Below are 27,903 nucleotides of genomic sequence, written 5' to 3' on the forward strand. Positions count from 1 at the left end.
GGTAGTTAATTTGCTTTTATAATCAAAATTAGGGATGCACGATATTGGACTTTTGCTTATATCCAAATGACGATATTTTTTAAACTCATTTTGGCCGATGCTGATACATGCACATGTTTTTTAATTACATCAAGTCTTGCCCTTAATGGCAAAAGATACTAATATGCTTATCTTATCATGATGACAGATGCAGACAAACAATGCTTTTCACATTTAGTGGAGAAAATAAGGAAACTACTTTGTCAACATTTGTGTTGCGTGTGCATAATTAAAGCATCATCTTACAGAGTGCTGTAGTAATGAGTCCATAATCCAAAATCCCAAAGGCTTTTTGTCGATTCGACCAGGGTGAAATGTTCATTTCGGGCCAATGTGATATTTAATTTTAAGGCCATTATTAGCCGGTAACAATGACGTGACGATATGGTTGTGCATCCCTAATCAGAAGAATCCTACTTCTGGAAAAGACCTGTGTTAAAAAGCCAGTCTCCTTCTTCCTTTTGGTAACCTGCTACCCATGAAAAAAAGACTTGTCCGCACAATTCATGTTGAATGCTCAGTCAACTCTCAACTTACACATGGCACTTGCCTTGAATGTGAAGGGACAGGTGGGCTTCCACCATCTCCACAGAAAGAGCCATGGCTGCTTTGGCATGAAAACTACTTATCTGAACAGTTTCAGATCTGTAAAAGTGCCTGTGGGGTTGGCTCATCTGAGAGCGTTTAAGAAACGGCAACTTGAATCCTATTTTAAGTTTCTCTTTGAGCTAAAACCAGGGAACACATTTGGTCTTAACTTCAAAACGAAGGAAAAGCTGCTTTCAGCATGTAGAGTTCAATGATCTCTTGTACAACTGAAGAGTTTTTAATGTTTTGTATGCCGCATTTTTTTATTATTGACAAATAAAAACTTTAAGAAAACTCTCTGAACATATGACTGCTTTGTTACATTGCTTGCCGTCAGTGGCTTAGTTAACAGAGCGCATGAAGACATTTATAGACAGACAACCAGAAAGAACAGCAGAACAAAACACTGACAAACATTTCTGATTATTTGAAGCAGTTAACTTTCAGTCATTAACAGTAGAATTGAAATACAGGGATCAAAAGTTAATTATCAAATTTCTTCTGGAGCCGTTTTCACTTGTTGTAGATGGAGTTTGACATACTTCATGCGCCAAGATGGAGGCATTTCATCTTCTCTTGATTAGTTTGGTGGGGTTGTACCTAAACACACACACACACACACACACACACACACACACACACACACACACACACAGACACACACACACAAACACAGACACAAAAGATGTTATCTCACAGGTCGGTCCATGTCGGGGAGGGCTTTTAACATTCCTCATGGATCATTCCTCAATGTCCTTAGAGGCATTTTGAACAAACAATAAAAACTGTCCAAATTAAGCGCTGTAAAACACGGACAGTGTTTGAACAGCTTAAAGCAAACAGCCTTCCTATAAACCACGTCTGGAAACTTCGTTTAGGCCTACCAAAAAAATACCGGATTGTTTTCTTAGCGGCAGAGTCCGTTCCCCGGCTACGCATGACTGACTGAGCATGACTCAGTGATCAAACAGCTCAGCCTTGACACACAGACACACACAGACACACCACACACATGCACACACACACAAAATCAATCTCAGACTGTCTCTTTTCTGCTTAGTCAAAGAAAACACGGCAGAGGCGGCAGCAGCAGCGCCAGCTTACATCACCTCTGTTCCCCTGGCAACCGCTGTGACGAAAGAATTACTACGTTCCGATTGGTTAAACTGGAGCTACAGAGGCTCCATATCCATAAGTCTCAGTTAATTATGTTGTCTGTACCTGATTCTAATAACTGAGGCTGCACAGACAGAATTTTTCACAACCTTGACTGAATATATACAAAATGAGGGACCAAGCAAGTCTAATACAAAAGACACACTGTACATTTAGGGCTTCATTTACCCATGGGGAAAGTACTGCAGCTCTTTCTAGTCTCTCGTGAACTGAGGTCAGCTGACAAACAGACAAAAGGGGAAACATTTAAACCTGTGTGGCCAAACAACAAGAGGGACAAAGAAACACAACACATTACATCATTCCCCAGCAGGTCACAGGTGAAGTGAATAATGTTGATCATCTCGTTACAATGCACTGTTCTGCTAAGAAACCCTGGGACCTGGCACATGAATGCCATTTGACAGAGGGGACGTGGGATGTGCCCAAACAAGTTGGATCCACAGAGGCCCCCCACGGTAGATCAGACTTGTCTCTGACCTGTTGAGGCATGGACACAGGACCCTCTGAGAGCGTCCTGTGGTGTCTGGCACCAAGGCATAAATCCTTTGATTCCTGTGGGTTGCAAGGTAAGGCCTCCGTGGATTGGACTTTTCCGGCATGTCTCATGAATGTTAGATTGGATAGGGATCTGGGGAATTTGGAGGCTAGGTTGATGCTTTGAGCTCTTTTTCATGTTAATCGGGCCATTCTTTTTGTGGTGTGTTAGTTTGCATTGTCTTTTTTTGGGGGGGGGGGCAGCGCCATTGGGGAGTGCCCTTGCCATGAGAGGGTGTACTTACTCTGCAACAGTGTTTGGGCAGGTGGTGCCTGTCATATTAACTTGAGTGCCAGGACCCAAGGTTTCAAAACAGAACATTTGATTGTAACGAGATGATCAATGTTATCCACTTCACCTGTCGGTCCTTTTAATGTTTTTGGTGAAACATGAATATTTGGTGAAAGTAAAAAGATTAAACTGGCAATAGACAATGTGTCAATGTATCACTATGCAGTAATATTGATCACACAATGTAATGGACATCGAATAATAAATCCATCAGCGGTTAGATTGGTTCCCTATAAACCTCGCTATCGCTATATCTGCCACCGGGCACGTAGTCCACTGGGAAAAGGAAGGTTAACTGGCGATCCATTTCTATTATAGACTAAGTGATTGAATCAACTCACTTTTTGTCCTGTGTTGTTGTCATTTGCGACTTTGAGGAAAAGGAAAACGATCCAGTTATCTTTGCAACAGCAGCACCAATAATAATACACCTTGGAAACACCAGGGGGGAATGTTGTCTGTTGCCACTTTAACTGTGGATAGTTTCTCAGTTTTTTTCTCTTTTTTTAAAGATGCAGACAAATTATTTTTGGAATCACTTTCCTTGACTTCACATCCACAGTTTCATTATATTGCTGCTTTTCGACGGCTTGTTCATTGAAAGCACGCCATGCGGCTGCCATGTTGGTGTTATCTCTCTTTGGGTCTTTTCAGGTCGGCCATATTTTGGTTCTGGTCAAACTATGGGGTTCAACAAGGTCTTCCAGGGGTCAGATTCAGAGGGTCCAACATTTTGGATACATGAAGACCTCTACTGATGAGTTGTGATGACCACTTACCTCCACCTATTCTACTATATGAGTCAGTCATGCTGAGAGTTCTTTCTTTTTCAGGACACAGGTACCAAAATGATAAAGAAACTAAAGTAGCAAAAACAACAACGCATTCCTAATGATCAATAAAATCAGGATGATATATGAAGGATCAGCTGTCTAATGACAAAATAGGATCAGCAAAAGGATCAGCTTCCTAATGACAAAATAGAGGTAAGATGAAACTCAACCTATGCACAGGTGAAAAGTCTTTACATACTATCAGCCTACCTTTTCAGGAAGCTGTGAAGGGGTTAACAAAGTCGACTACACATCTTACAGAAAATGAGGTCTAGTTTCTCACCTGAAGAGGTCATCTCCTACAGCCTCATCCCGTCTGCTCTGACGCTCCGCCTGAAAGGAACACAGGCTCAAATCATGATTGCGAGGCTCACACACATCACAGACAGATAAGAGAGACAGAGTGAAAAGTAAGTACCTCCACTGCGTCTTTCAGCCATTCATCCAGATCAGAGTTCTTGCCCCTGTTGTGAACCAGCAGATTCGACCCTCCAATGACGTTGGGTGAGCCCTTTGCACCTGGAACGGAGAGCTGTCACATGCACACAAGCAAATGTGATAAAAATATAAAAATAATCGTTTTTATCAGAGCATACATGATCATCTCTTAAAGGGATGGCCCAGGTTTTTTGAAGTGGGGTTGTATGAGGGACTTATCCATAATCAATGTATTACCTATAGTAGATGGCAGTCAGGACAACCCATTTGGAGAAGCGGCAGGAGTGCAAGTGTAGGAAGCTAATATACTGCTGTGGATGGGGGCAGCAGCAGTGTTCGCTATATTTAGAATATTTTCACAGCTTTGTCTTGCTGACAAACAGCCCTTTCTGACGGGGGACCGAAGCTTTTATATTGCTGTCTCGAAAGCCACCAGACTCCTTTGACAAAAACAGTAATTTACCTCACAGAACAAAAAGAGTTTCTGGTCTGCAGCTGCCTAGATCAGTTAGTTTGTCTGTGTTATTGTGTGACTTCTGTGAATCCAGACAAACCGACCAAAACAACAAAATCACACAATAACACAAACAAACTTACTGATCAAGGCAGCGGTGGACGAGCAACTCCCATGTTCTGCATGGTAAAATTACTGTTTTCTCAAAGAAGTTTGGTGTCTTTGAAGAGAGCACAGATGGATATAACAGCTGCAGTTTCTAGTCGGAGAGGGCTGTCTGGCACTAAGGTAAAGTGGTGAGAATATTCTAAACATAGCATGCACTTAAACTGATATTGATTTTGTTTTAGGTGTCTAAAATGTGTTTTGCTGCTGCCCTCCTCCACAGCAGTACATTGCATAGCTTCCTACACCAGTACTCCTGAAGCTTCTACTCTATTCTACATAATACATTGACTCTGTCCCTCATACAACCTCACCCAAACTAAAATGTTAAACTTACTGGTGTGCTTAGAGGTGAAAATAGGTCATTTGAAAAGATAAAAATATGCCTTTATTCATGGATAGAGTGTAAAAACATCCAATTTCTCAGCTTTTTAATTTTAATCATCCACTTGAGTCACACAGGCTAGGAAGTATATCGATGTCCTACACAAATCTATCCATGGATGAATGCATATTTTTCCTTTTTAAAACTGATGGAACTTTTAATTGCTGCGAGTTGCGACTAAAAAAGCTGAGCTGAATAAGTTGTTTCTCATTAGTGGAACTGAACACAACACAACAGAGTCTGTTGGGAGTTTTTTATAATAAATTGAAGTATTAATTTTTTTCAGTGAGGCTCTGTGTAAGTTGCATCATAGTCTGACCTTGCGGAAACACTTGAAGTTCTTCCCGTTGCTGATGTTCTGCACTTTCTGTGTTTTGGCTTTGGGAGCAGCAGTCACAGTGAGAGATCGAAACTCCACTAACACCAGCTTCTGAGGAAGGTCTTCATCGATATTTGACTCCTGCCAAAACAGCACATTGAGAAGTCAACTTTTGTCTGGTAGACAAATAATATTCTTTCTAGCATTGATCAATGTTCAAAGAAGACACAATTTATTGATTTGAACAATAATAACATGGTGCTCAGGCAGTTAGACAGTATCTTTTGCTCACTAATAGTGGATTCTTGAGGCCAATTCCAATATGAATACTTTAGAATTGAAGAATCTGATAACATGCTTGCTTTTTAAATAAATGCATAACATGAATAATCATTTTGGTTATCAGCTAATTGTCACCAAGATATGTACTGAGTGAGACAATTTACAGCTGAAAAATTAATTGCCTCAAAAATATCTTCTAAATATATCTATCTGATACACATACACGTATATACATATATAAAGTTGGACGAGTATTCATTCTAAATGATGTTTTGACCAAGCGTAATCCATGCAGTGAGTATCAGGGGTGCCATCATCACTTTATGGGGCCCCATGATAAGCGGCACCATTCTCCAGTAAATAGTATACAGAAAATCATGTGTTTACTGACTTTGAAGCATCCAATACTCCCCATCTTTCTCGAGCTTTAGAGCCATTGAAAACTGGAAAGGCCAATTCTTACAAATAAATAAGTCTAGAGAAAAGGTATTTAGGCATAGCGAGAAAATGAAGCTTATTCAAAGGGAGAAAGAAAGTCAAAACTGTAACATTAAGAGCTTTTTCACAGGACTTACCTGGACCTCCTGCTTGATTGTGACGGGCTTCAGAGGGGTCTTAGTCTCTTCTTTAGGCTGGCAAATATCTACTTTGAGTAGTTCCAAATCCTATAAAAACGAAACAAAAGGGCAATAATAGTGAATCATAATGATTATAAACCTGAGATGTAAATGATTTGTGTGTTCTGAGACTGTTTAAGTTTTAATTTCCTTTCTCAACATTACTGGATGAGCAAATACCAACAAACTGACCTCGTCATCCTCAAATGGATCAAGGTTTTTACTCGTACTGGCAGATGACACTTGTGGACGTGGACGTTTGCTGGACTCGTGATAAGTTGACCCATATCCCAGATCATGTGTCGGCTCTTTCTTGACGGAGACAATGTGCTGTACAGATTTTTCGCTTTGGTTCTTATTGGAAGTCGACTCTTTTTCCAGGCCCACCTGTGACCGTTTGCTGGTCACATTTTCTTCTAGTTGGACCCGCTGCCTCTTGCTCGAAGACGAAGCTTCCACATTACCTGAACCTTGTTTTATTGGCTGTGCTTTATAATCTGAGGGCTGCTGATCAAAGCAGTCAAAATCATCAGACATGATAGACTCCAGTTCATCAATCCGAATCTCTGCTTCCATCTCCTTCCTCTTTCTGCTCCGTTGCTCCTCCTGGACAGCGTGGGAGACCCTGTCTGACTGAGCCTCTGACCGTCGTTCAAAAAGATCGGCTGCTGACCCCAGTGGAGTCTGTGATGTTGCTGCAGGGACTCTGTCTGAATGTGAGTATGTGTCTTTAAATGTGACTGAGGTGTTCAGTGCCTGTTTGCTGGTGGATGATTCCAGCAGAGGCCGTTTTGGCTCTGACGTGACAGCAAAGAGGTCGTCGTCCAAAGGCCTTGATGACATGATGAAAGAAGATGGGTAAGAATAGAGTTTCGGACAAAACAAAGTTTCTCCAAAAAACATGTTTTGGATTAAATATATAATTTTTCTTATAGTTTGTGAGTACCATGTTAAATTTTCCTAGCATGCCCACAACTATTTTACTGTAGTATCACTGTTGTCTTTTCATTTGACTATGATTTGAATGTGAGAAGACACATCTGAGTAAATGATCCATCCATCTCGTAAACGGCTTATCCTGTTCAGGATCCCAGGGAGCTTATATTTATTATTTATTATCATTGGGTAAAGCAGTTGTACAGTTTGTGCACTATATTACCACCGACATGCAAAAACACCATTATGGTCAATGAGTGAGTGGAAACAGGCGGTCACAGGCAGAACAGGACACCCAGGGAGGCCAGGCTGTGTTCACTTTGTCTTGAAAGCAAGACTGAAACAGAATCTCACTTTATATCATACTGTGAGGAATATGAAGATCTGAGAGGTTTTCTTTAAAAAAAATAAAAATTAATAATATATATCCTGGTTTTTTTCATCTCCCTGATCCTCAGAAACTGCCATATCTATGTGGGGAGAAAAGTCAGTGTGCAGTATTGGTTGCAAAATACATGGATTATTGTCATAAATTAAGATAAACAAGCTCTGCAATAATTGTTTTAAGTAATTAAGAGTGTGTGTGTGTTTAAAATGTATTTGTTATCTTGTGAAAATGTAATAATTCAATAATATGTAATGTAGCTTTGGCAACTTAAACATTCATGTCAATAAAACTTATTTGAATTTGAAATTTGAATCTTGGTCCTGTTTACCTTTTCTTGGTGACTGGTTGAAAGAAATTGGTGAGAGTGGATTGTTTCTGAGGGGAGGCTTGTGCAGAGGTCTTTTGTTTCTGAGGAGACTGCTGCTTCCATGGGAACGTCTTTGGGCCACCATTGGTCGAGCGAAATGGTGGCTGGGACCTCATACCATTACTGCCACCACCAGAAGCTGGAAACACATTGACTGATTTATAACAGCATCACAGACATTCAGCATTAAACATTGTGGGAAGTGTGCTTACTTGTTGAAAGCTAGATTAGATGATTGATACCCCTCTCACATCTCTCCACTACACTTGCAGCAGTTCAGCTAAGCTTAGCATAGAGACTGGACACAGGGGGAAACAGCTAACCTGGCTCTGACTGCCTACCAGCACCTCTAAAGCTCACTAATTAACATGTTATATCTAGCAAGTTATTTAATAAGTATATTTCACACAAAGTTGAACTGTAACAAGCTACTAGACCAAACAGAAATATGTGAAAAACACAATCAAATTTGACAAATGGAGCCAAACACATTGTAGGGATGCACATATCCAATGCACCAGATTGGTAGTGGCACCAATACTGTGACCTAATTTACAGGATCGGTATGGGATGGATGTCAAACAGCACTGGTTTGAATCTGTATCAGCTACCTGTCAGTCTGGATTCCGTCTTCCTCCTCTCAGAGGTTGTGTTCTCTACAGTGTTGAACGATGACCTCATTGTATCCGCCACGACACACTGAGAGGCCATCTTCTGAGCTTCAGGTTTGGATCCATGAAGCTGACTGGTGTTCTGGTATTGCTTCTTCTCAGGAGTCTCCGCTACCGCCGTCATCCCTGTGACTTCTCTTAGCTCTGTCCTGATAAATACGTGTAATTACAAATATCAGACAAACAGAAAAATGTCAAGTTTGGACAGCTTTAACACATAATGGATGTGTGTCTGTGAGTGCTTGTTGGTACCCCTGTGACTGCTCTGTGTTGACTGCGTAAGCTGTGATGTTCTGAGATGCTGCAGGTAGCACGGTCTCGTCAACCCCCACACTCTGTGACAGCGAAGCACTCGGTATTCTGGGATTCACTTTGGGTGCCAACTCTAAACCATAAAGAAAGATAGAAGCAAATCAAAGGAAAATGTTGACAGAAGAGAAACATTTATAAAATAAAGATAAAAATAGCAACCAGTGCTTTTCTGTGTGGTCACCCACCTGAGTCTGTTGTTAAACTGGATGGATTGCAGTACTGGTCACATGAAGCATAGATGGCAGCCAAACCAATCTCAGACTCTGGGATGACTCGAAGGCCCTTTCTGTGTAAGTGGGGAAAAGAGTTTTAAGTGTTCAATTATTGCATTGACAAGTAAATTGCCAAAACAAACTCTTCAGTGCTTTTTCTGGAAGAAAACAAGAGTTTGTGTAAACCTTTGAACAATGTTCTTCACAGACTTTGCCCACTCTGTGGTGGAGGAGGGAAGCAGAGCTTGGGAGCTGCCTGTTGTTACATCGATCACACAGCTCTGTGGAGACTCCAGCAGGTCCCGGGGCAGAGAGCCCTCCTCCAGCAGCTGACTCTTGCCACCTCCAAAACTCACTGCTGCACTCAGGCGCTTCAGCTGCAAGCAACATAGAAGAGCAGCAATTACACAACCATGACTGTTTATCTGTGCAGCAGGTCCAGTTGAAGCTGAAGACATAAACATTTTAGTTGCTGTAAAAGCATTTGTTCCAGGTGATACTCTATATCGTATGTACACTTGTAACTAGAAGCTTGGAAATTACAGAAATACACTCACTCCTAATATGATAATGGTCAACTACAATTTACATTTCAGGTTGCCTCTTAAGCAGAGAAACAAAGATTAGATCATAAAGTTGACACATCAAGTTACCTGGCCATAAAGAAAGAGCTTTTTAAAGCTTTTTAAGAGTAAAAGTCAAGCACTTTTGAAGCACTTTCAAGGTACCTAAACCATAAATTCCCAGACTCTTGAAGCCTTATCAGCACATTTATTATTGTTACTATAAATCCAATTTGCGTGTACAGAATTTTAGGCCCACAGCAATTAATGTATATTTGTTGTTTGTCATATGTTTTGATCATGATTATTTAATGTTGCTGAATTAGATGCCAGGAAACAAAATATTATATAACAACTGGGTAATTTCAGTTAAGATGTTAATATTCAATCATATTGTTAAACATGAAAACATAAAGACTAAAATTAAGCATTTTCCAAACTTTCAAGACTTTGTATGAACCCTGTAAAGAGCACATTTTTGTACTTTTTGTAAGAGACTACAAAAAAATAAACTTTACATTTGTCAATATGGATGAATGCGTCATCTTGCATCAGAGATGTTTACAAACATCCATAAGACTTCACTTTATACTGTCGTGTCAATAAGGCCGAGCACAACAGTTGAGTGTTCTGTCCCTGATAAGGTTTCATGACCTTAATATGCTCTCTGCTGCACCTGTCCTCATCTGAAGGTTCAGATTTGTATCCCTTAATGACTCATAGCTGTGGCATTTGACCGCAGCAAGTGTTTATTAAGAACACACCAGTAAAATGCTGAAATTGTTCATCAATTAATTAACCAGTTGATTAATTGCTTAGTTGGTTATTGTTAATAATGACTAGATTTTTGCTAACTGATCAGAGTATGTAAGAATATTATAATAAAGCTTGGTGCCCTGTAAATTGTAATGGACATTATTGTTTAGAGCAGAGCAGAGCAGCGACAGCAAGTTAGATACATTTAGAACTGATTAACACATTAAATTCTACTTTTTCATAAACTAAATAATTAATTCAGAAAATATCTCATCTAAAGTGAAAACAATCATTAGTTGCAGCTCTTGTGAAAACCAGGAAGTGAGAAGTGAGTGTCCCAGAGGATCTCCAGGCTGCTGACTGCCTGGCAACCGATGCTCACCTGACAAACACGAAGCTGGAAGATCATATTACTCCTCACAAAGAAAACAAGCACTTATACCTAAAGGCCTGGATGGGAGGGCCAAGAAATTCCCTCTTAAATATATTACTTATAGTGGACTTGAAGTATGTATCTCCCCATCAGATGACTGAATTCAGACCGTTCTAAATACAATACATGGACCCAAACAGTTTGGGACCTTTATCAGATGGTGAAATCTTTTTATAATACAATGAGTTTTATTACTCCTGCTTAATTATTCTCTTTGAGTATATTTTTGTAAATTATTGTGCCTGTATTTTATATATGCTATTGTACCTTGGAGTGGATGATTGCTATTAATGTGATGTTTTTTATGTTGTATTCGTTTAATACTTGAATATAATGTGTACAAATGTTTAGAGCGGTATCAATTAATCGATTCATCAATTACTGTTGCCACCTATTTGGAGAAAACATTAATTGGTTTGTGTAAAAAGAAAAAAAATCTAAATATTCTGATTCCAGCTTCTTAAGTGCTGATATTTTCTGATTTCTTTACGCCTCTATGTCAGCATACTGAATATCTTTGTGTTGTGGACAACACAACACATTTGAAGATGTCACCTTAGACTTTTTCATAATTTTCTGACATTTTATAGATTGAACAACTAATCAATTAATGGAGAAAGAGATTGACAGATTAATCGACAATGAAAATACTGTATGGTTTGCAGATCGTGTAAACAATATCATGTCATCACAAAGTCAGAGGTAGACGTACCTGTTTGGCACCAAGGAATATGAAGGTCTTTCCAGAGAAAAGCTGTTTACGAGCTGGAATCGCTCCAACGTTAACGTCCTCTTTACTCAAGCTGGGCTCATCAATCTCAGGGACGAAACTTAAAAACAATGAACAACACAGATGAGATGACGTTTGATCAGCTCATCCTCAGTGTGAATGTGCAAACATAAAAACAGATTGTATGGTACCTCTCAGCTTTAGGAGGGGGTAACTTCTGCTGAGCAGCTTTGATGAGCTCTGAGAAGAACTCTGGCTTCACGATGGGACGACAGCACAGCAGAGCACAAATTGTCTAATTAGGAAAACAGAAAGCACATCATCACATCATCAGGTGCAAACATATCACAAGTGCTGATGAGGATTTAAAGTCTGGTCCTGACCTTGATGGTGACTTTAACAGTGGGCATGACCAGGTGGGTGGACTCCTGAGTCCAGCTGTTAACCAGCTTTCCACCCAAAGCTGACAGAGCCTGAGTGAGCGAGGCCTTGCCATCGTTGTCCACACATGACGAACAAACCACTGGCTTCTGATGGTCCACACTGAGATGAAGCAATGAAGCATGTTGCAATAGATGGAAATCGTACTAATTATGAGTTAATTAAGCATTCTCTGAGTTTGGGGTGAAATAAAACTGGTTAAGTGCAATTAAAGCGTAAAAACAGACTTTGTGATAAAACAAAGTCAAGGCTCTATGATATAAAGCATAACTAATCAGGTCTTTTTTCAGTTACTTACCTGAATTTGCTATCAAAAACCCCAAATGTAACTTTGTCCCCTGACTTCAGGTTCACTGGTGTGTTCTCTGTCAAGCGCTGGCTGTTGACGGATGTACCATACTTGCTGGTGTCTTTCAGAGTCAGTGTCTAGGAATAAAATTAATAAAGAAAACAGTCCATCAGTCAAACAAACCATTGTACATTTTTCTGTTCAATTATCCATGTCATAATGACATACCCAACCTTTAAATTAGGTCTTAGATGGAAGTGTATTCCTATACTATAACCTTGTATACATGCAAAAATGCAGATTCTCAAGCATTAACAGATAGATAATTACTTTTAGACACAAAGTGCACACAGAAAACAGAAAGACAGGAATTGATTAAGAAAAAACAATCTGATAAAAATCAACTATAAGGGATGGGTTTGGTGACGGTTTTAAATATGCATTGCATTCACAATAACAACAAAGTTAATAATCCCCATTAGACAGAAGAAAGAAACAGCATAAAAAAAACATGACTGGCCTTAAACTTTACTTTTGAATTTTAAGATTGTTTGTAAACATAGCTTTATGTTTCGCAGTTGAAGAGCATTTCAGTGGTGCAGAGAGGGCAGTGTCTAATTTATGGTCCTGGAGAACCACAACATGCATCAGCATTGATCTATTTTAATTTTTGTTAAATATTTTTCTTGTATGTTTTTTTTTAATTAAACGCGTTAACACTCAGCAAAGGCTGCATGGTTTTAAATAATCCAACAATAATGAATCCATTTAGTTCTTTGTTATTTCTGTAAAGGGGTTTGGGTGATACTGATTAAGTTGAGTAATTAATTCATTTAATGGTTTATTCCTCATTATATGGTAATCTAAGGGCTTAATCTTTTAAAAATGCTAAATTAAGTACTTAATTTCAGATGATCACCCATCTGGTTAGATGATTATAAAAAAACAAAACTGCTGTTATATTTGTTTGATATATATCACTGTTATAATGTTTCACTACCACAACTGTATTGTTGGTCTCCTGTAAGTCTCTTAAAATGTATTAAAGGGGGACGGGTAAACCTGTATGTGCATCTAACTAACTACAAGAGATGTTAAAATCTCTGAGAAGTCCATTCTATACGACTGGACTGACCACAATTTAGTAGTTTGTTTCAGTTTTAGTTATGTTGGACTGGTGCAACAGCACCACCTTCTGTTCAGAAGTGTCATCATACAGGCAAATATTATCCAAATGAAAATATATTACTTGTCTACTTGGCACATTATTAGAAGGGTTAAGTGATATGTTCAAATGTATCTACTGTACATACTGTAACTCTTGTATGAGCAAACTAAGGTGGTAACAGAATTCTTGTTTCACTATTTCCTCTCACTAGGTCTTTGTTGATTATCAGTAATTATTTCAAAGCCTTCACATCATCAGGATGTGATCCTGTTCAAACACAGGAGGTGCTGAGTTATTGCTTGATGTGTTGGACGGTTGGCTTGTTGTCGACATTGTTGATGCAGGAGGATTAGTTACGTTTATATTTGTCTTTAGTCATGAGCCTTTACACTTGCGCCCACACACACACACACACACACACACACACACACACACACACACACACACACGTTTAACTTACTTTCCTGCGATGTGTTATAGTCAGTATGCAGTTGGCACAAACCCTCTATGTTACCTCTGAGCTTAAATGGAAACTGAGTATTTAGCCCACAATGGAAGAGTGAATTATGCTGTTTTATTGCTTGAGTAAACTCTATGGATGTTTTGAGTTTCTGACATGAAAAGTCGACTGTACCCAAGCTCCTACTTTCAAGCCTAAAGGAGGTCAATGTCTGGGGGAATTTCTCTGAAATCTCAGAGGAAAGTGAAGACACTAACAGACCCACCCTTACTTGAGACACTTTGTGAACTTTTCTGGAAACAGTGTCACGGCTCTGGACAATCGGCTTTGGTTATCTTTATTAATATTAATGTACTGTCTTGCATAAAGAATAAACTTCAGCTCACAACCTAGTCAGTATCAGTTTCTCTTTGCATCTTGACATAAAGCCCAGCTACAGTGACATGTGGTCTTCTGTATGTTTATATTTATTGACTTAACTGTTCAATACATGTGGAATGACACAATATACATTCTACTGGTTGTTGTGCTTCACATAATCATGAAAATACAGTAGCCCTTACATGTAAGATACTGTACACATGATGGGGTCAGTAATTTGTTTCTGATAAACACATTCATTCCATTAAATAGTGAACTATATACTGTATGATAACGCTTCCTCTCACCTGGTCAGTAGCAGTGAAATGAGCGTGAGCCCTGCTGATGGACTGGTCATTGGGAAGGAGGATGTCACAGTTCTTGCGCCCCACCACGTAGTCTTTACGGGAGAGCAGATAGTGGGTCTCACCTGTGAGTGACAGGAGGAAATGTAAATTTATGAACACACAACCAAACTGTGGTTTTACAAACTTATCGACTAACATGACAAGATGAAAATTAATCTTAAATTAAGATTAAGCATGTGACTGTTTTTTTATGTATGCCAAATCAGATCCTCTTTCCATACGTTTATTTCACATTAGACCTGACCAATATATCAATCAAACTATTGAGTATGACATTTAATGGTTTCACACATTTAATCTAAATCAGGGGTTGAAAACATGGTTAATCATGTGAAAAAAAATATAATGCAGAACAGATAGAGGAATGAATGAACAAGCACATTATTTTGTGGCAGCTTGGTTAGTGTTTGTTATTAAAACCCAGCTCATGAGCAAAACATCAAAGCCCAATTTGCTTCCAATGGTCTGGAGCTCTGCAGGTCAAGTTTAAGCCCTTTATGTCCAGGAAAAGAAAACAACCAATGATTAGGTTCATCATCGATTAATTATTTGATTAAGAAAATGCTCATCTCAATTTCCAAGGTGTCCAGAGTCCAAGGTGACACCTTCATATGTCTTGTTTTGTCCAAACAACAGTCCACCAGTCAAATATATTCAGTCTACAGTTGTAGAAGAAGAGAAACCTCCACTTCCTCACACTGGAGATGCTGGAGACAAGAGGATTTTGAGATTTTCTCTTTATAAAATGGCAGATTTTCCTGATAGTTGTCAATTAATTTTGTGTTGACATCTAAATGTAACTCTGTGGGTTAAAACTGAGCAAACATCATATCACTGTGACTGACTGACTGATAATTAATGAAGATAATATGTGCTGCACTTCAGTTTCTATTTTATACTTGTATTTATGTAACTGAATACGTAATAAAATGTAGATATAAATCGAAATCGAAAGTAACTATGTTTTTACTGTAACCTGTGAAGGGAAAGCAGATATAAATGTAATCTTGTGAACAATCCATCATCCACTGGCATGTTTAGGCAACATTCAGCTGTACATGTATCTCTGCTATAACAACGAAAACACATCCACAGCTTGTACATTAACGAAATGAAACCTAATGACCAAAGTTAATCAGACATCAAGTCTTCACCCAAAAACACATAAGTAATGTTAACTAACATTTCGTCAACAAAGCCATAAACATTTTATATATACAGTCTACACCAAAACTTAGCAAACAGCTCATCTAACTGGACCAAGGCGTCAACTTTAACTCGCTAGCTGTGTTTTAAGCTAGCATCAAAATGTCAACAACGACGAAGAAGTTACCTCCAGGCTGCAGCGGTGTCAGTATCCACATTTTATTGCTTTTTGTTGCCTTTTCATTAATTAAAAGTACCAACAAGTCAGGAGAAAAGCACCATTTTACAGCTACCAGTGCATTTAAAACAAAGTTATCAACAAGGTGGACGCCACAGCGCGCCACTGTGTGACGTTCAAACCCTGCGACACCGCTTTCTTTTCAAAATAAAAGTCAATTCATCAACAGTTAGTGGATCTTTTACAAATTTGAATATTCTCATGTTAAGTTTGTAATATTTTACTTTCCTGAAGAAAAGGAAAGGTAATAGACATCATGGTGAAGTGAGGAATATTCCGGTGAGGAATATTCCTTTTGTAATTTCACAATTTTAAATACATGACTGTACTTGCACCAGAGTATTTATACTCTGTGGTACTGTTACATTTACTCAAGTAAACTACAGACTCATGGATGCTTCATAAAACATCCAGTTCAGACAATTAAAAGTGCACTATGTAGTTTTGGGGAAGAAATTCATTGAGTGATTTTTTTATGTCTAAGTTAACAAATCCTCTTTGTTTTTATGACTGAATAAACAAACTGACCTTAAAGGACAACACAATTTCATACTGTTTCACTTTGTTTATATGTGGTGGACCCTGCCACCTTTCTAGCTTCAAACAGTGTTCTGGTGACCTTATTCTCCTCTGAGAACAACTTATTTATTCAGTTATGGAAAACATAAATATGTTATATTACCTCATTAACATTGTAAATATAAAAAAATTGGACTTTGAATTTCTTCTTCAAAACTATATAGTGCCCCTTTAAGCATAAAAAGCATTGCATAGATATAGGCTATGTTATGCCAAAAATACACAGAGGTGTACTGGGACACTTGCCTTTCTCGTGGGTGCCAATAAGCTATCCAATCTTTTTATTTAACATATTTGACATTATTTAAGTATTTTTAATATCAGAATTTTAACAAGGCACTTGAGAAGAAAAAAAAACCCTGTATTTATGATGCTATCTGGCGATATTCCACGTAGAGTGACAGTCTTCTATTGATTAAACTGTCAAATATGTTTGTAATGGCACAATATAAATTCTGTTTTAGGGCGAATTCCCTATTTTATATATTACTCAACTGTAGAGCAAGCAAGAGGTAGAAATTCAAAAGAAAAAAGCATAGTAAATACCAGATAACACATTCAACAAAACCAGAAATCAGACATACATTTTTATTTAATCTTAAAACATCAACCAGAAACAATCCAGACATTCAGACAGAGTCCTCAACAACAAACATTGACAGCACAACTTTAAAATGTGAAATCATACATATAAACAGGATGGACAGATTATAAAATTCAGTACAGCTTAGTCTCTCATGATGAAATAAAACCTGTCGTCTGAATCCAAAATAAAACATCACACATTGTTATATTGCTATTCTTTCATTAATTGCCAAACTCAAAATAAAGGATCATTGTCAGACATCCACGGCTGGCCTGCAGCTGGTCTGAGACCACCTCGTCCCCAGAGGCAGGGTAGTTTATGATTGACTCTCATCACTGCAACACTCGTGCAAGAGTCTGGTTTACGGATGATCTCACACCAGTCTGGATAGTCCACAGGTTTAGATTCTCTGTAGGGAAGACCAGAGTAAGAGTGAATATAATACATCCGAATAAGTTTAGTCTTTTTTGTTGGGAATTTGAATTTAAAACAAACTCACTGGTCACAGCATCCGACTCCAAAAGGCTCCATGCAGACACACTGGTAACAGTCACTGGTTATCCAGCTCTCTCCTATCCCGTACACTTGTCCCATGTGTTCACAGCTCCCTGGAAATAAAAAAAAGTACTTATTGTGACATATATAGCAGTTGACAAAGCACTCAGATCCTTAAGTAAAACAAGTAAAATTCCTGCATTATACAGAATTATCCCTTTGATTCTACCTTTATGCTACACATTTTTACATGTCATATTATATTTTTACTGTTACTGATGCATTAAGCAGCATTTACATGTAAATGTTGCAGCAGATCCGATTTATTTGATCGCTCTATATAGCATTATTTATAACTGGGCAATATATACGATATGCATATATTGTTATTGTGGTTTGAGACTATACATCATCTTCAATTTTTGGATGTCGTTACATCCTGTTGTCTTTTCCTGATTTTACAGGCTGCATTACAGTAAAGTGATGTAATTTTCAGAACTGTTCTACTTATCTTATACTTACCTTTACCCAGTCATTATATTCACATTACAGATGATTAATTATTGTTAATATTTTGTGAAAGTACCGATGGCCATCCAAACAATATTGCTGCAGTATAGATATTGAGGTATTTGGTAAAAAATATTGTGACATTTGATTTCCTAGCATTTATGAAGTGCTTTTGAGGAGACTTCAAAATATCAAGATATATATTGTGTATTGTGATATAGCCCGAAAATATTGAGATATTATTTTAAGGCCATGTTGCTCAGCTCTACTCTCAGGTTGTTTATTGTATACGTGTAAAACTACATAAACTGATCATATGTTATGGATGAAAAATCTGACTTTGCAAAGTCATTATAAACGTCCAATAAATGTAGTGAGGTTAAAAGAAAATAAACCTGAAATACAGTACACTGAATAAGTATAAAGTAGCATAAAAGTGTGTTTAATTATGTTGTACCACTAGAAATGTGCACACATCAGCCTACAAACATTACGCATTTAATTTATACACACACTGTACCTTTTGTGTTGAAGAAGCACTCTCCACTGTTATACACAGACAAACATGGTACACTGGCGTTCAGCAACAACAGTAAAGCTAAAAGCACTCCTCCTGCTGTGTTTGCCATTTCTGAAACAAAAAAGAAACAGTGCTCAGATTTTAAAACTGCCACCAAAAACAGGATAACCAGATGAGAAAAAGTCTTACCTCTTTCCGCTATGTAATATAAAAACCTTCCCTTGCTGCTCTTCTCTTTCCGCTCCTCTTTCTTTCATTCACCCTCTTGTTGTTTCTCTATTCCCTCCTTTCACCTGTTCGCTCTGTGTCTCCTCCCGAACTGATGCTCACCAATATTTATACTGACTTATCTCTGCACTCATTTCTACGTCTGTCTTCGTTGCTGTTTGTCCACCCCCACGTGCCCCCATTCATTAAATACCATTCTATATCTGCACACACACATTATGCAGACACACACACACACACACATTATGCAGACACACACACACACACACACACACACACACACACACACACACACACACACACACACACACACACACACACACACACACAAGTATTATTACTACAATGTTCGTCATTTGCCGTCTTTTCACTGCTTCACAGTAATGGCCCTTGAGTATACAGTGTGCACTCTTTCAGATAACATTTGTCTCAGGGGCAGCTGTTTGACCCTATCAGCAGATCTCACTGGTGACAACATCCATAAGACAAGCAGCCAGTGGCTTATTGTCCTTTACAGGAGCTGCACGTGTGTTAACCCTTGACCCCACGCTAAACATCCACACACATGTATACTTACTTACTATTCATTATTTCTTCGTATATTTATTGACACAATAAATGAAAAGAATTTGAAAAGGCCTCATTTTTTTTGTTTTTATTGTTAAAATCTGATAGTATTTATAACACAGTGGTGGAAGAAGAAGTCACAGATTTACTCACTTCAGTGGAAGTAATAGTCTAAACAATGTTCATTACAGGTAAGAGTCCTGAATAGTAAAAGCACTCCTAACTCCCAATTTTTCACAGTGTTATATTTATGATATTTATTGTTTTCATCACTAATGAATACATGCAAGAGCATTACGTTTTTCACAAAAACAACTTTTTTTGGATGATATATTGTCTGTTAGCCAGCACAATTTTTTATTGAGAAAGCTGACAGTCCAAATTTAGATCTACAATGTGGTATTTTACATTTGCTATTCACCATGCTCCTTGTTGAATAATATCCTAGATAAATAAAACATAAATAAACCACACAATAAATAAAAGAAAAAGAAACAATAAATTTTTTTAACAATAAATTTAAAAAATGTGTACAGTTGAGGTCAAAATTATTAGCCCCCTTTATGAAATTGAACTAAGCCCTCAGCTTTTCCATGGAAATGACCAGCAGCAAAAGTGTTTACACTATAATAACTTCTTGGTAGTACCTCTCAATCGAGCCTTCAAGTGCCATTTAGTGGACTTGATTGCACCTGGTGTGGTTTGAAAGCTAGAAAATTAAATTTCCTTCATTCTCTTGAAGAATTCACACGATAATTCTGACAACCCCAATTTTCAATATATTTGTCATACAGAAAAACCTGACAGTTTTTTTTAGAAATACAAATTGTACCAGATGGTGGCGCTTACTGTTAATTTTAGGAAAATGTTCTAGGGGGCCATTTTGACCTTAACTGCTGGTGCTACACCCAGATCTTAAAATGGTAGAGATAACCCTCGTTATTCTGACATCATGTTGGATAAAATGTAAGTCGATAAAATAAGAAATGTCCGTAACATAAATATGATGACAGTTTGGAGCCTATTTTAGATACTTGTATACTACTAGGCAGTACTGCATCATATCATGCAAGCACATCATGTGTTTTTTTTAATGTAAGAAGGACCATAAAGGTAGTAGAGTAAAAAGTAGGAGCATAACATGGAAATGATAAAGTGAAGTACAAGTACAAGAAAATTGCACTTGAGTATATGTACTTATTTTCCAGCATTGTTATATTGTATCTAAAAAGATACAATATAACAATGCTGAGGATGTTTTTGATAATTGTTTTTCTCTTACAACTGAATAATAATCAAATTCATTGATGCACATCAGCTGCTTAATTCAATGTCATATCATTTTGTTAATGAGTCATCAAGCAATTTACATGATTGCGAACATGGTTTTACATGATCCACTGAACCTTAATTTAATTTTCCTATTAAAAGTCTCTTTGACATGAAATGTTTTTACGTCACTGTGTGTTTTTGTTTTTTTTTGTGCTTTTTTTTGTCAGGAGCAGAGGAGGGGGCGTGATATTTGAGGGCCTCTCAGTTGAATCTGAGGTTACTTCTGTGCTGGAGGATGGGTTTCAGTGTTTTTCTTCTTCGTGCTGGGGGTTGTTTGAACAGTCCATCCTGAGACCTCTGATAACACGCACGTACACAAATGCACACACAGATTTGTTTGACACTTTAAAGGCAATTTCGTTGCCTGGGGGCTCACTCTCCCATCCACCTATCCTCAGTGAACATACATTTTAATCTAGCTCACACTGAACTGGATTCTCAACAGGTTTAAAAATTAAAACCTGAAATTGAGTACAGGTCAGAGGTCATACACTGAACCCAGGCGCCCTCTAGTGCTGGAACATTTACTGTCCTGACTTTTTTATCTCTCTGTGCTGCACTGATGTGTCCACAGATGACATTACACTGATCATGTCCGTGTATGATACATAATTGTTGGCTGCATTTTACTCTGATACAGTGACTCATTTGATTAGAAAGCAAATTATTTACCCACATTAGCACAACTATTCTCCAGGCTCCCGCAGGCTTGTGCACATTAGGATGCAACTTATTATGCTTCCTTAGAAAATGGACTCTTACATAATAAACTGCCCTTTTGAAGAATTCATTGACTGTGAGGGAGGACGTTTAATTAGCCAAAAGTCCAAAAGCATGTTCCCTCTATGTAAAATCAGTTAATTAAAGTATAAAAATAGAATCTGAAGCATGTAGCAAGCTGTGTTTGATTTAATAGGACGTGAATCAGAGATGTGGAGACAGTAATGAATCTCTGCAGATGACGTTAATACACCATCAGGTTTTATTTATGTCCCGCGTGGATAAAATCAAAGTTGATGAGAAATGTCCTTAAAGGAACAGTTCACCCAAAAATGAAAATGCATTATCATTTTTAGTTGTCATTATCTTCTCACCCCTACGCTGATGGACAGTCTGGTGAAGTTTTGTGGTCCACAAAATTTCGGGGGCGCCACAGCAATATAGCATAGTAGCTGAAGAGGATGGTGACTTGTTTTAAAATGTAAATTTAAAAAAATAAAAAACTAGAAAAAAAAATTATTTACACCCTATTTTAAAAAGAAAACTTCACTGTAAGCCAAAAGCGTCCTGAAGTGGGTGCCCAGGCTCAACAGAGTGCAGGCTAACATTTTTAGCAAATCAGTTACAGTGAAGATTTTGGCCTAAAAAGGGTGTGTATATATACACACACACATATATATATATATATATCTTTTCACATCAATTGGGGATCTTCCGAAGACTTGGATAACACCAAGTGGGCTGTATGGAGCCATTTTAAGTTGTTTATTAACGTTATAAAACAAGTCCTATTTACTTTTTAGGAGACTGCTGCGACGCCGTTTTAAAGTGAAGCTCCAAGAATGTTTTTCAAACTTCCCTATTCCTACTGATAAATGAAAGGGCTCGTCAAGTGAGTTTAAGGACACGCTCTGATCTCTTTGCCTGTTATCAGGTTTGGCTTTGTTGTGATCTCTGATGTCAAAATCCAGTGCCAGTAAAACCCCTATTTGCTTATGAAACAGGATATACTCACACACGTCCTATTGTAAAAGAAAAGACTGTAATTCCTCATCTGTCACGCTCGTAAAGATTATTGTGTATGTGGGTGTGTGTGTGTTTGCGAGAGAGAATGAAAAGAGCAAGTCAACAATGAAACTTGATATTCAGGTTCATTTTTGTTTATCTTTTTATTCAGTACATAAAGACATTTTTAATTATTAATAAATCATTGTTAATGTTTCACTTTTTGGGTGCATTTTACCAGTAAAACATCATAATACTAATAATGTATGTTCACACTTTCTTCACAGAAATTAATAAAGAAACTGCAATTAAACTGAAGGAATTCAAGCAAACACTTACAATATTTAGCAGTACAAATGCAAAGTTTACGTTCTATTTACCTGAACATATGACTTTTTTTTTTTGAAGAGACACAACAAGGGTCAGAAGTCAATGCCAGACTCTGTAGGAATATGTCTGATATTTAGTTGACAGGATCAAGCACAAGAACAACCGAATATCAAACATATCACACAGCGCCTAGCCGGTCAGAGCCTCAGCAGAGTGGAAAAGCCTGTAACAGACAGGAGAGACAATGCAGTGAGAATAAACAAGGGAGTGACAGACGTACTGCAAACATTAGAGTCAGTCTGCTCATTCCAGACTGAATGTAGGCCACAGATGATACAAGAGAATACATGAAAGGTGTATCAAATGGTGAGGAAGGACCTGAATGACGTGACAAGGCCTCGAGGGAGAGAGCCACTAACACAGGGAATCAAAGATCCTGTTGGCATTTGAGATCACATATCAGTGGCTCTATTTGCTTCAGGACAGGCAGGGTTGATGGCAAACAGTGGTGAGATAGGATTCACAAAAAGAAACCTCCACAACTCCACTGAAACCCTCAAGTTACATGCAAATACAAACACAGAGGAGGATACTCACCAGTTCCCTTTATCCACACACAGCGTCCCAGCGTCTCATCAGAAAAGATCTCGTTAAAAAGTGATTCAATGTGTGTGTGTGCTCTATGATCTGTGTGTATGAGCGAGTGAGCAACCCCTCAGTGGGCCAGCGTTTATATACAGAACGCTGTGAGTTTGGGGGGGACCACCTACAGTCACTCTTTCACTCAGTGCCCCATCATGTAATTAGAGGCATATTGATCAGCTGCTGTGGCCTGCAGCTTTTCCTCCCCACATTAGCCTGATCAATAGATGTGATGTTCATCCTGCTGTGAGCTCCCTCTCGCACACACAAACACACACGACCGCACATGCAAAGTCAAATGACTTTCAGTTATTAGTTGGTTATTGCCTGTAGGGAGGACAAGCGTAAGACACATGATGGTCATCGCACTAAGTCACTAGTCGTATCCTGTCACTAATATTTCCTCTAACAATTCAAAATGGATATCTCAAATGAATACCATAATAAAAATGAAATAAAGATGTATTAAATTAAAGGAAAACGGGTGTTGCCAGCACAGAGTGTCCTTAAATTTGAGGTTTCCAAAGTGGAAGTCTGGCACAGTATCAGGAGATGTTATGGATACAGTGGATCCTGCAGCGATACACTTTTTTTGATAACTTACAACCCCAAAACTGACAAGGATCGATGGTAAAGCCTTGTGATATGGTTTTGATATTTGTTGGATTGTTTTTGGCAGCAGTGAAAAGTTACATGTACTCACTTAAGTACAATTTTTAAAGGTACTGGCATGTTACTTCCACACTATAACTCAACTACATTTCAAGGTCAAATATTAATATATTTGCTTTTTTTACCCCAAGGTAGTGCGACCCTTACAAAAATGTTACGTGTGAATTGGCTATTATCACGTGTGAGGTTAAATTTTAACATGTGAAAAGTAAATAATGTCAAAAGTGAGCAGGAATTACCCTTCAGGGATGAAGATGTATGAAGTTAATTTGAACTGAACTGAAAATGTTCACATGTGAAAAGAAAATAATGTCACATGTGAAATGGAGAAGTTATTGGCTGATTTCACAAACGAATGAATTTTTCCATGTGAAATTTACATTTTCACATGTGGATTAGAGTTTCTTAACATAAGAAATTCACTCGGGAGAGAAAATATTTGTAGACAAGTTTGAGGCTCATTTTTGGCTTTAAGGGGGGTTTTATCTGACTAATTCTGTACTGGCTCCTGGTATAATTAAATGGTTAATACAGAGGTCTGATATAACTTACTCAAGGCACTTTTCTCTTTTGTTTTATTGATTTATTTTTTTCTCATATGTCTGTCTCATGCTGATGCTGTAATGAAGGGCTGGTTTTATTTTAGGGGTGAAATCTCTGTGTTCGTGTGTTCTTAGGTCTGCTATACTCCCCTTTGTGTTAACTAATTAGATATTGTCTGTGTTCTCTGTTTGAAAGGGAAAAAAAGCGGGGGACAGTGAACATCATGTCTTTCGAATAATATAAGATACTATAGCATCTGTTTTGTTCTATTATCCTGTCAAAATATCAATACAAATCATTATATTCAAAATTTTACATGTGAATTACATATGTTTAAATTTGATCACTGTTTTTTCCACATGTGCATTATCCTTTCCTCACGTGGAAACAAAACTTGGTACATGTAATCAAGTGATATTTGCTTCTTCACATGTGAATTCCACATTTTCACATGTGAAATTTACATTTATTGATCTTTAATCACATGTGCATTACAATTTCCTCATGTAGAAACAAGACATGGCACATTAAATTAAGTGACATCTGCTTATTTACATGTGAATTCCACATTTACACATGCTATTGGCTATTTTTTACATGTGAGCTAAAATTTTAACGTGAAATAAAATCATGTCATTTGAAAAGGACATTCTCATGAGCGACTGTCCTTTTTCACATTTAGATTAGAATTTCGACATATGGAAACCATTTATTAAATAAAATCAAAACCTGTGTTGTGTTTGTTTTGTACCTGTTAGATTGTTGGCCAACAGGGAAAGCTAGAGTCTACAGTATCTTCAAGCAGAAGGACATAACTATAAATATTCAGAAATTCAAATAAAAGTTTAAGAAAAAATAATTTTGTAAGACAATACCAGTTATAGTCAATTACCAAATATCAGTCAAAGGGATATTGGGTTTTGCCAGTCAAAGTGACCTCTGGCTGTCAGGATGACCTCTGGTTGTAATGATGACTGGTGATGTTATTATCACTTGATCTGTGTGGAGTAGTGTGGGACTGTAACACGTGTTGACTTCACATCATCTGTCAGGCCTGATGGTTAATGAAGAACACAACGCTTTCACCTGTAGGTGACTCAGGATTTTTGCTTTTAGTCAGCAAGAAGTAGATGCAGAGTTGTTGTAGCTGTAAAAAAAAATAGAATGAGAATTTATTCTGTATCCAGAATACAGTACATAATGCAAAGAGACAGTCAGTATTTGGCTTAACAATGTCATCAGTGGCAGACTATTTGCTATTTTTAAAACAAAGGTACATTACGCTCTATACCTCTGTACACACACACACACACACACACACACACACACACACACACACATCAGATCAGACAGTACATTTCATGAACAGCAGCCCTCGCTCATGACATCAGTCAGACTGACTGTCCCCCCTCTGCTGTCTCTCTATCCTCTCCTGGTATGACGCCGACCTTGTGCGCCTACTGGGGCGGAATGATAGCCCTCTGATTGCCTAATTGTGAGCCTGGGGGGAGTATTTTAATCTCCAGCAGATGGAGGGCAGTGTGAGGCAAAGTGAGAGATGACAGGGTAATAGAAAGCAAAAAAAAAAAAAAGGAACTATACAAGGATTAAAAAACTTAATCCTGGGATGACCAACACACATTTATGATTCAGTTGTAAGTCTTTTTAAAGTCCTACTTCCTATTATGCTATTCGACTCACATTTTCTTTAGACTCTATTCAGCTGACATATCAATCAGATTTACTGATGCATTTTGACATCAAGAATGCATGCATTAAAACATCTATATTTAATTTTACAATTTTAAAAACAGCAATGTTCAAGTACAGCCAAGTTACCATTTCACATGTTCACATGCAGGAAACATGCTGTAGAGAAGACAAGGGGGGGGGGGGGCATCATTACATGCATTTTTTTCAGAACAAAATGACCTCAAACACAAACACAAACATTGTTAAAATAACACCAAAACATTGATTATAATTAATGTTGTTATTATTAAGAGCATGGACGGAGTTGCATCTTATCTTTGAGAGGGTTATAAAAAGTAAGTAAGTTCCCAGAATCTTGAGGAATTCTCCTGAAGCATTATAAACGGTCTGTGCTTCCTTTATTTATCACTTTACTGGATACGTTGCTTGAACTATACTTTATTCTGTTTACTTTATCCTCCAGACCCTCATCTCATGAAACAACACATAATCCCTCTAGTTTCCTATTTGATCTTTTATTTTAATTTTATGTTATTTCAATTTGTTTTTTAACTCTTGTATTGATATTTTTCTCTTTGTTGAGGTCTGTGTTGGTACATAAGAAAAAATATAATGCTTCCTTTTACTATTAGTTGGAAAACCAATAAAAGGCATTAAGCATTAATCTCAGTTAAACAAATACAATGTAATGAATGTGGAGCCTTACAGAAAGAAAAAAAACACCACACCTGTCCAGCCAGATGAAATTGCCTTTGAACATTAACTTGTCAACACTATGTTGTTTGATTTTTGTTGAAAATATCCCAGGAGGATGAAAATATATTAAACTAGCAACAAGAAACACTTTAAATCTGCTGTTCTAGCATCAGTCTATGAGTTAAAAGTGCATTTCAAATCGTTTTGTCTGATAAAGATTGCTCTGTATTGTAAGTATTAAAGTAAAAACAATGCAGCATGCAGTGAACAACTCAGGCATAACATAACAGGAAGCTTTGAGCTGGAATAAAAACTGCACAGCCTGAGATAAACGTAGTGAGGTTTACAGAAAGTGACAGACAAAGGCTCTGTGATTCTGGGTTCACTGATGGTCAGTGCTTTTCTCTCTCTCTCTCTCTCTCTCTCTCTCTCTCTCTCTCTCTCTCTCTCTCTCTCTCTCTCTCTCTCTCTCTCTCACACACACACACACACACACACACACAAACCCTGAGGCAGGGTCACTAAGAAAAAGAGGCGGACAAGGTTAACAACGGTTATTCAATACCTATCTGTGTTTTCAGCGGTGGAGGTAGAGGAGTTATCTAACAAAAGAGAAAAAACACACTTGAAGTAAACTAAAGGCCAAAAAGCGTAATGTACAGATGATGTGCAAGTTGGTGAAACTGAACAGAGGAGCACTTTGTGTCTCTCTCTTCCTGGTTCAGAGTAATGTTTTATTTCCAAGCGTCCCCAATTTACATGCATTCAAATATTGACAGCTATGACCATCAGCATGCAGTAG

The 27,903-nt window shown here is 37.9% G+C and overlaps 2 protein-coding genes across 3 annotated transcripts; both read right to left on the minus strand.

Annotated features, from left to right (window-relative positions):
* Positions 1-844: 844 nt before the first annotated feature.
* On the minus strand, positions 845-16,107 carry nbn (nibrin). 2 transcript variants are annotated; one of them, XM_073485515.1, is made up of 17 exons: positions 15,913-16,107; positions 14,520-15,286; positions 12,233-12,360; positions 11,877-12,036; positions 11,685-11,788; positions 11,476-11,593; positions 9,198-9,388; positions 8,985-9,085; positions 8,740-8,872; positions 8,428-8,636; positions 7,778-7,955; positions 6,318-6,957; positions 6,084-6,173; positions 5,227-5,367; positions 3,884-3,997; positions 3,749-3,798; positions 845-1,227 (listed from the first exon to the last, which is right to left on the minus strand). In XM_073485515.1, exons 2-17 carry the CDS (start codon positions 14,715-14,717, stop codon positions 1,194-1,196), a joined length of 2,589 nt encoding a protein of 862 aa, XP_073341616.1. In that variant the 5' UTR covers positions 14,718-15,286; positions 15,913-16,107; the 3' UTR covers positions 845-1,193. The 2 variants fall into 2 exon arrangements, with proteins under 2 accessions (XP_073341616.1, XP_073341617.1); XM_073485516.1 differs by having other exon boundaries at positions 14,520-14,641; positions 15,913-16,074.
* Positions 16,108-17,362: 1,255 nt separating this feature from the next.
* On the minus strand, positions 17,363-18,765 carry msmp2 (microseminoprotein, prostate associated 2). The gene is made up of 3 exons (XM_073484806.1): positions 18,654-18,765; positions 17,628-17,736; positions 17,363-17,537 (listed from the first exon to the last, which is right to left on the minus strand). The coding sequence occupies exons 1-3, from the start codon at positions 18,760-18,762 to the stop codon at positions 17,363-17,365; spliced, it is 393 nt and encodes a 130-aa protein (XP_073340907.1). The 5' UTR covers positions 18,763-18,765.
* Between the last annotated feature and the right edge of the window lie 9,138 nt (positions 18,766-27,903).

Source organism: Pagrus major, chromosome 17 (genome assembly GCF_040436345.1).
Source record: "Pagrus major chromosome 17, Pma_NU_1.0".
NCBI lineage: Eukaryota > Metazoa > Chordata > Actinopteri > Spariformes > Sparidae > Pagrus > Pagrus major.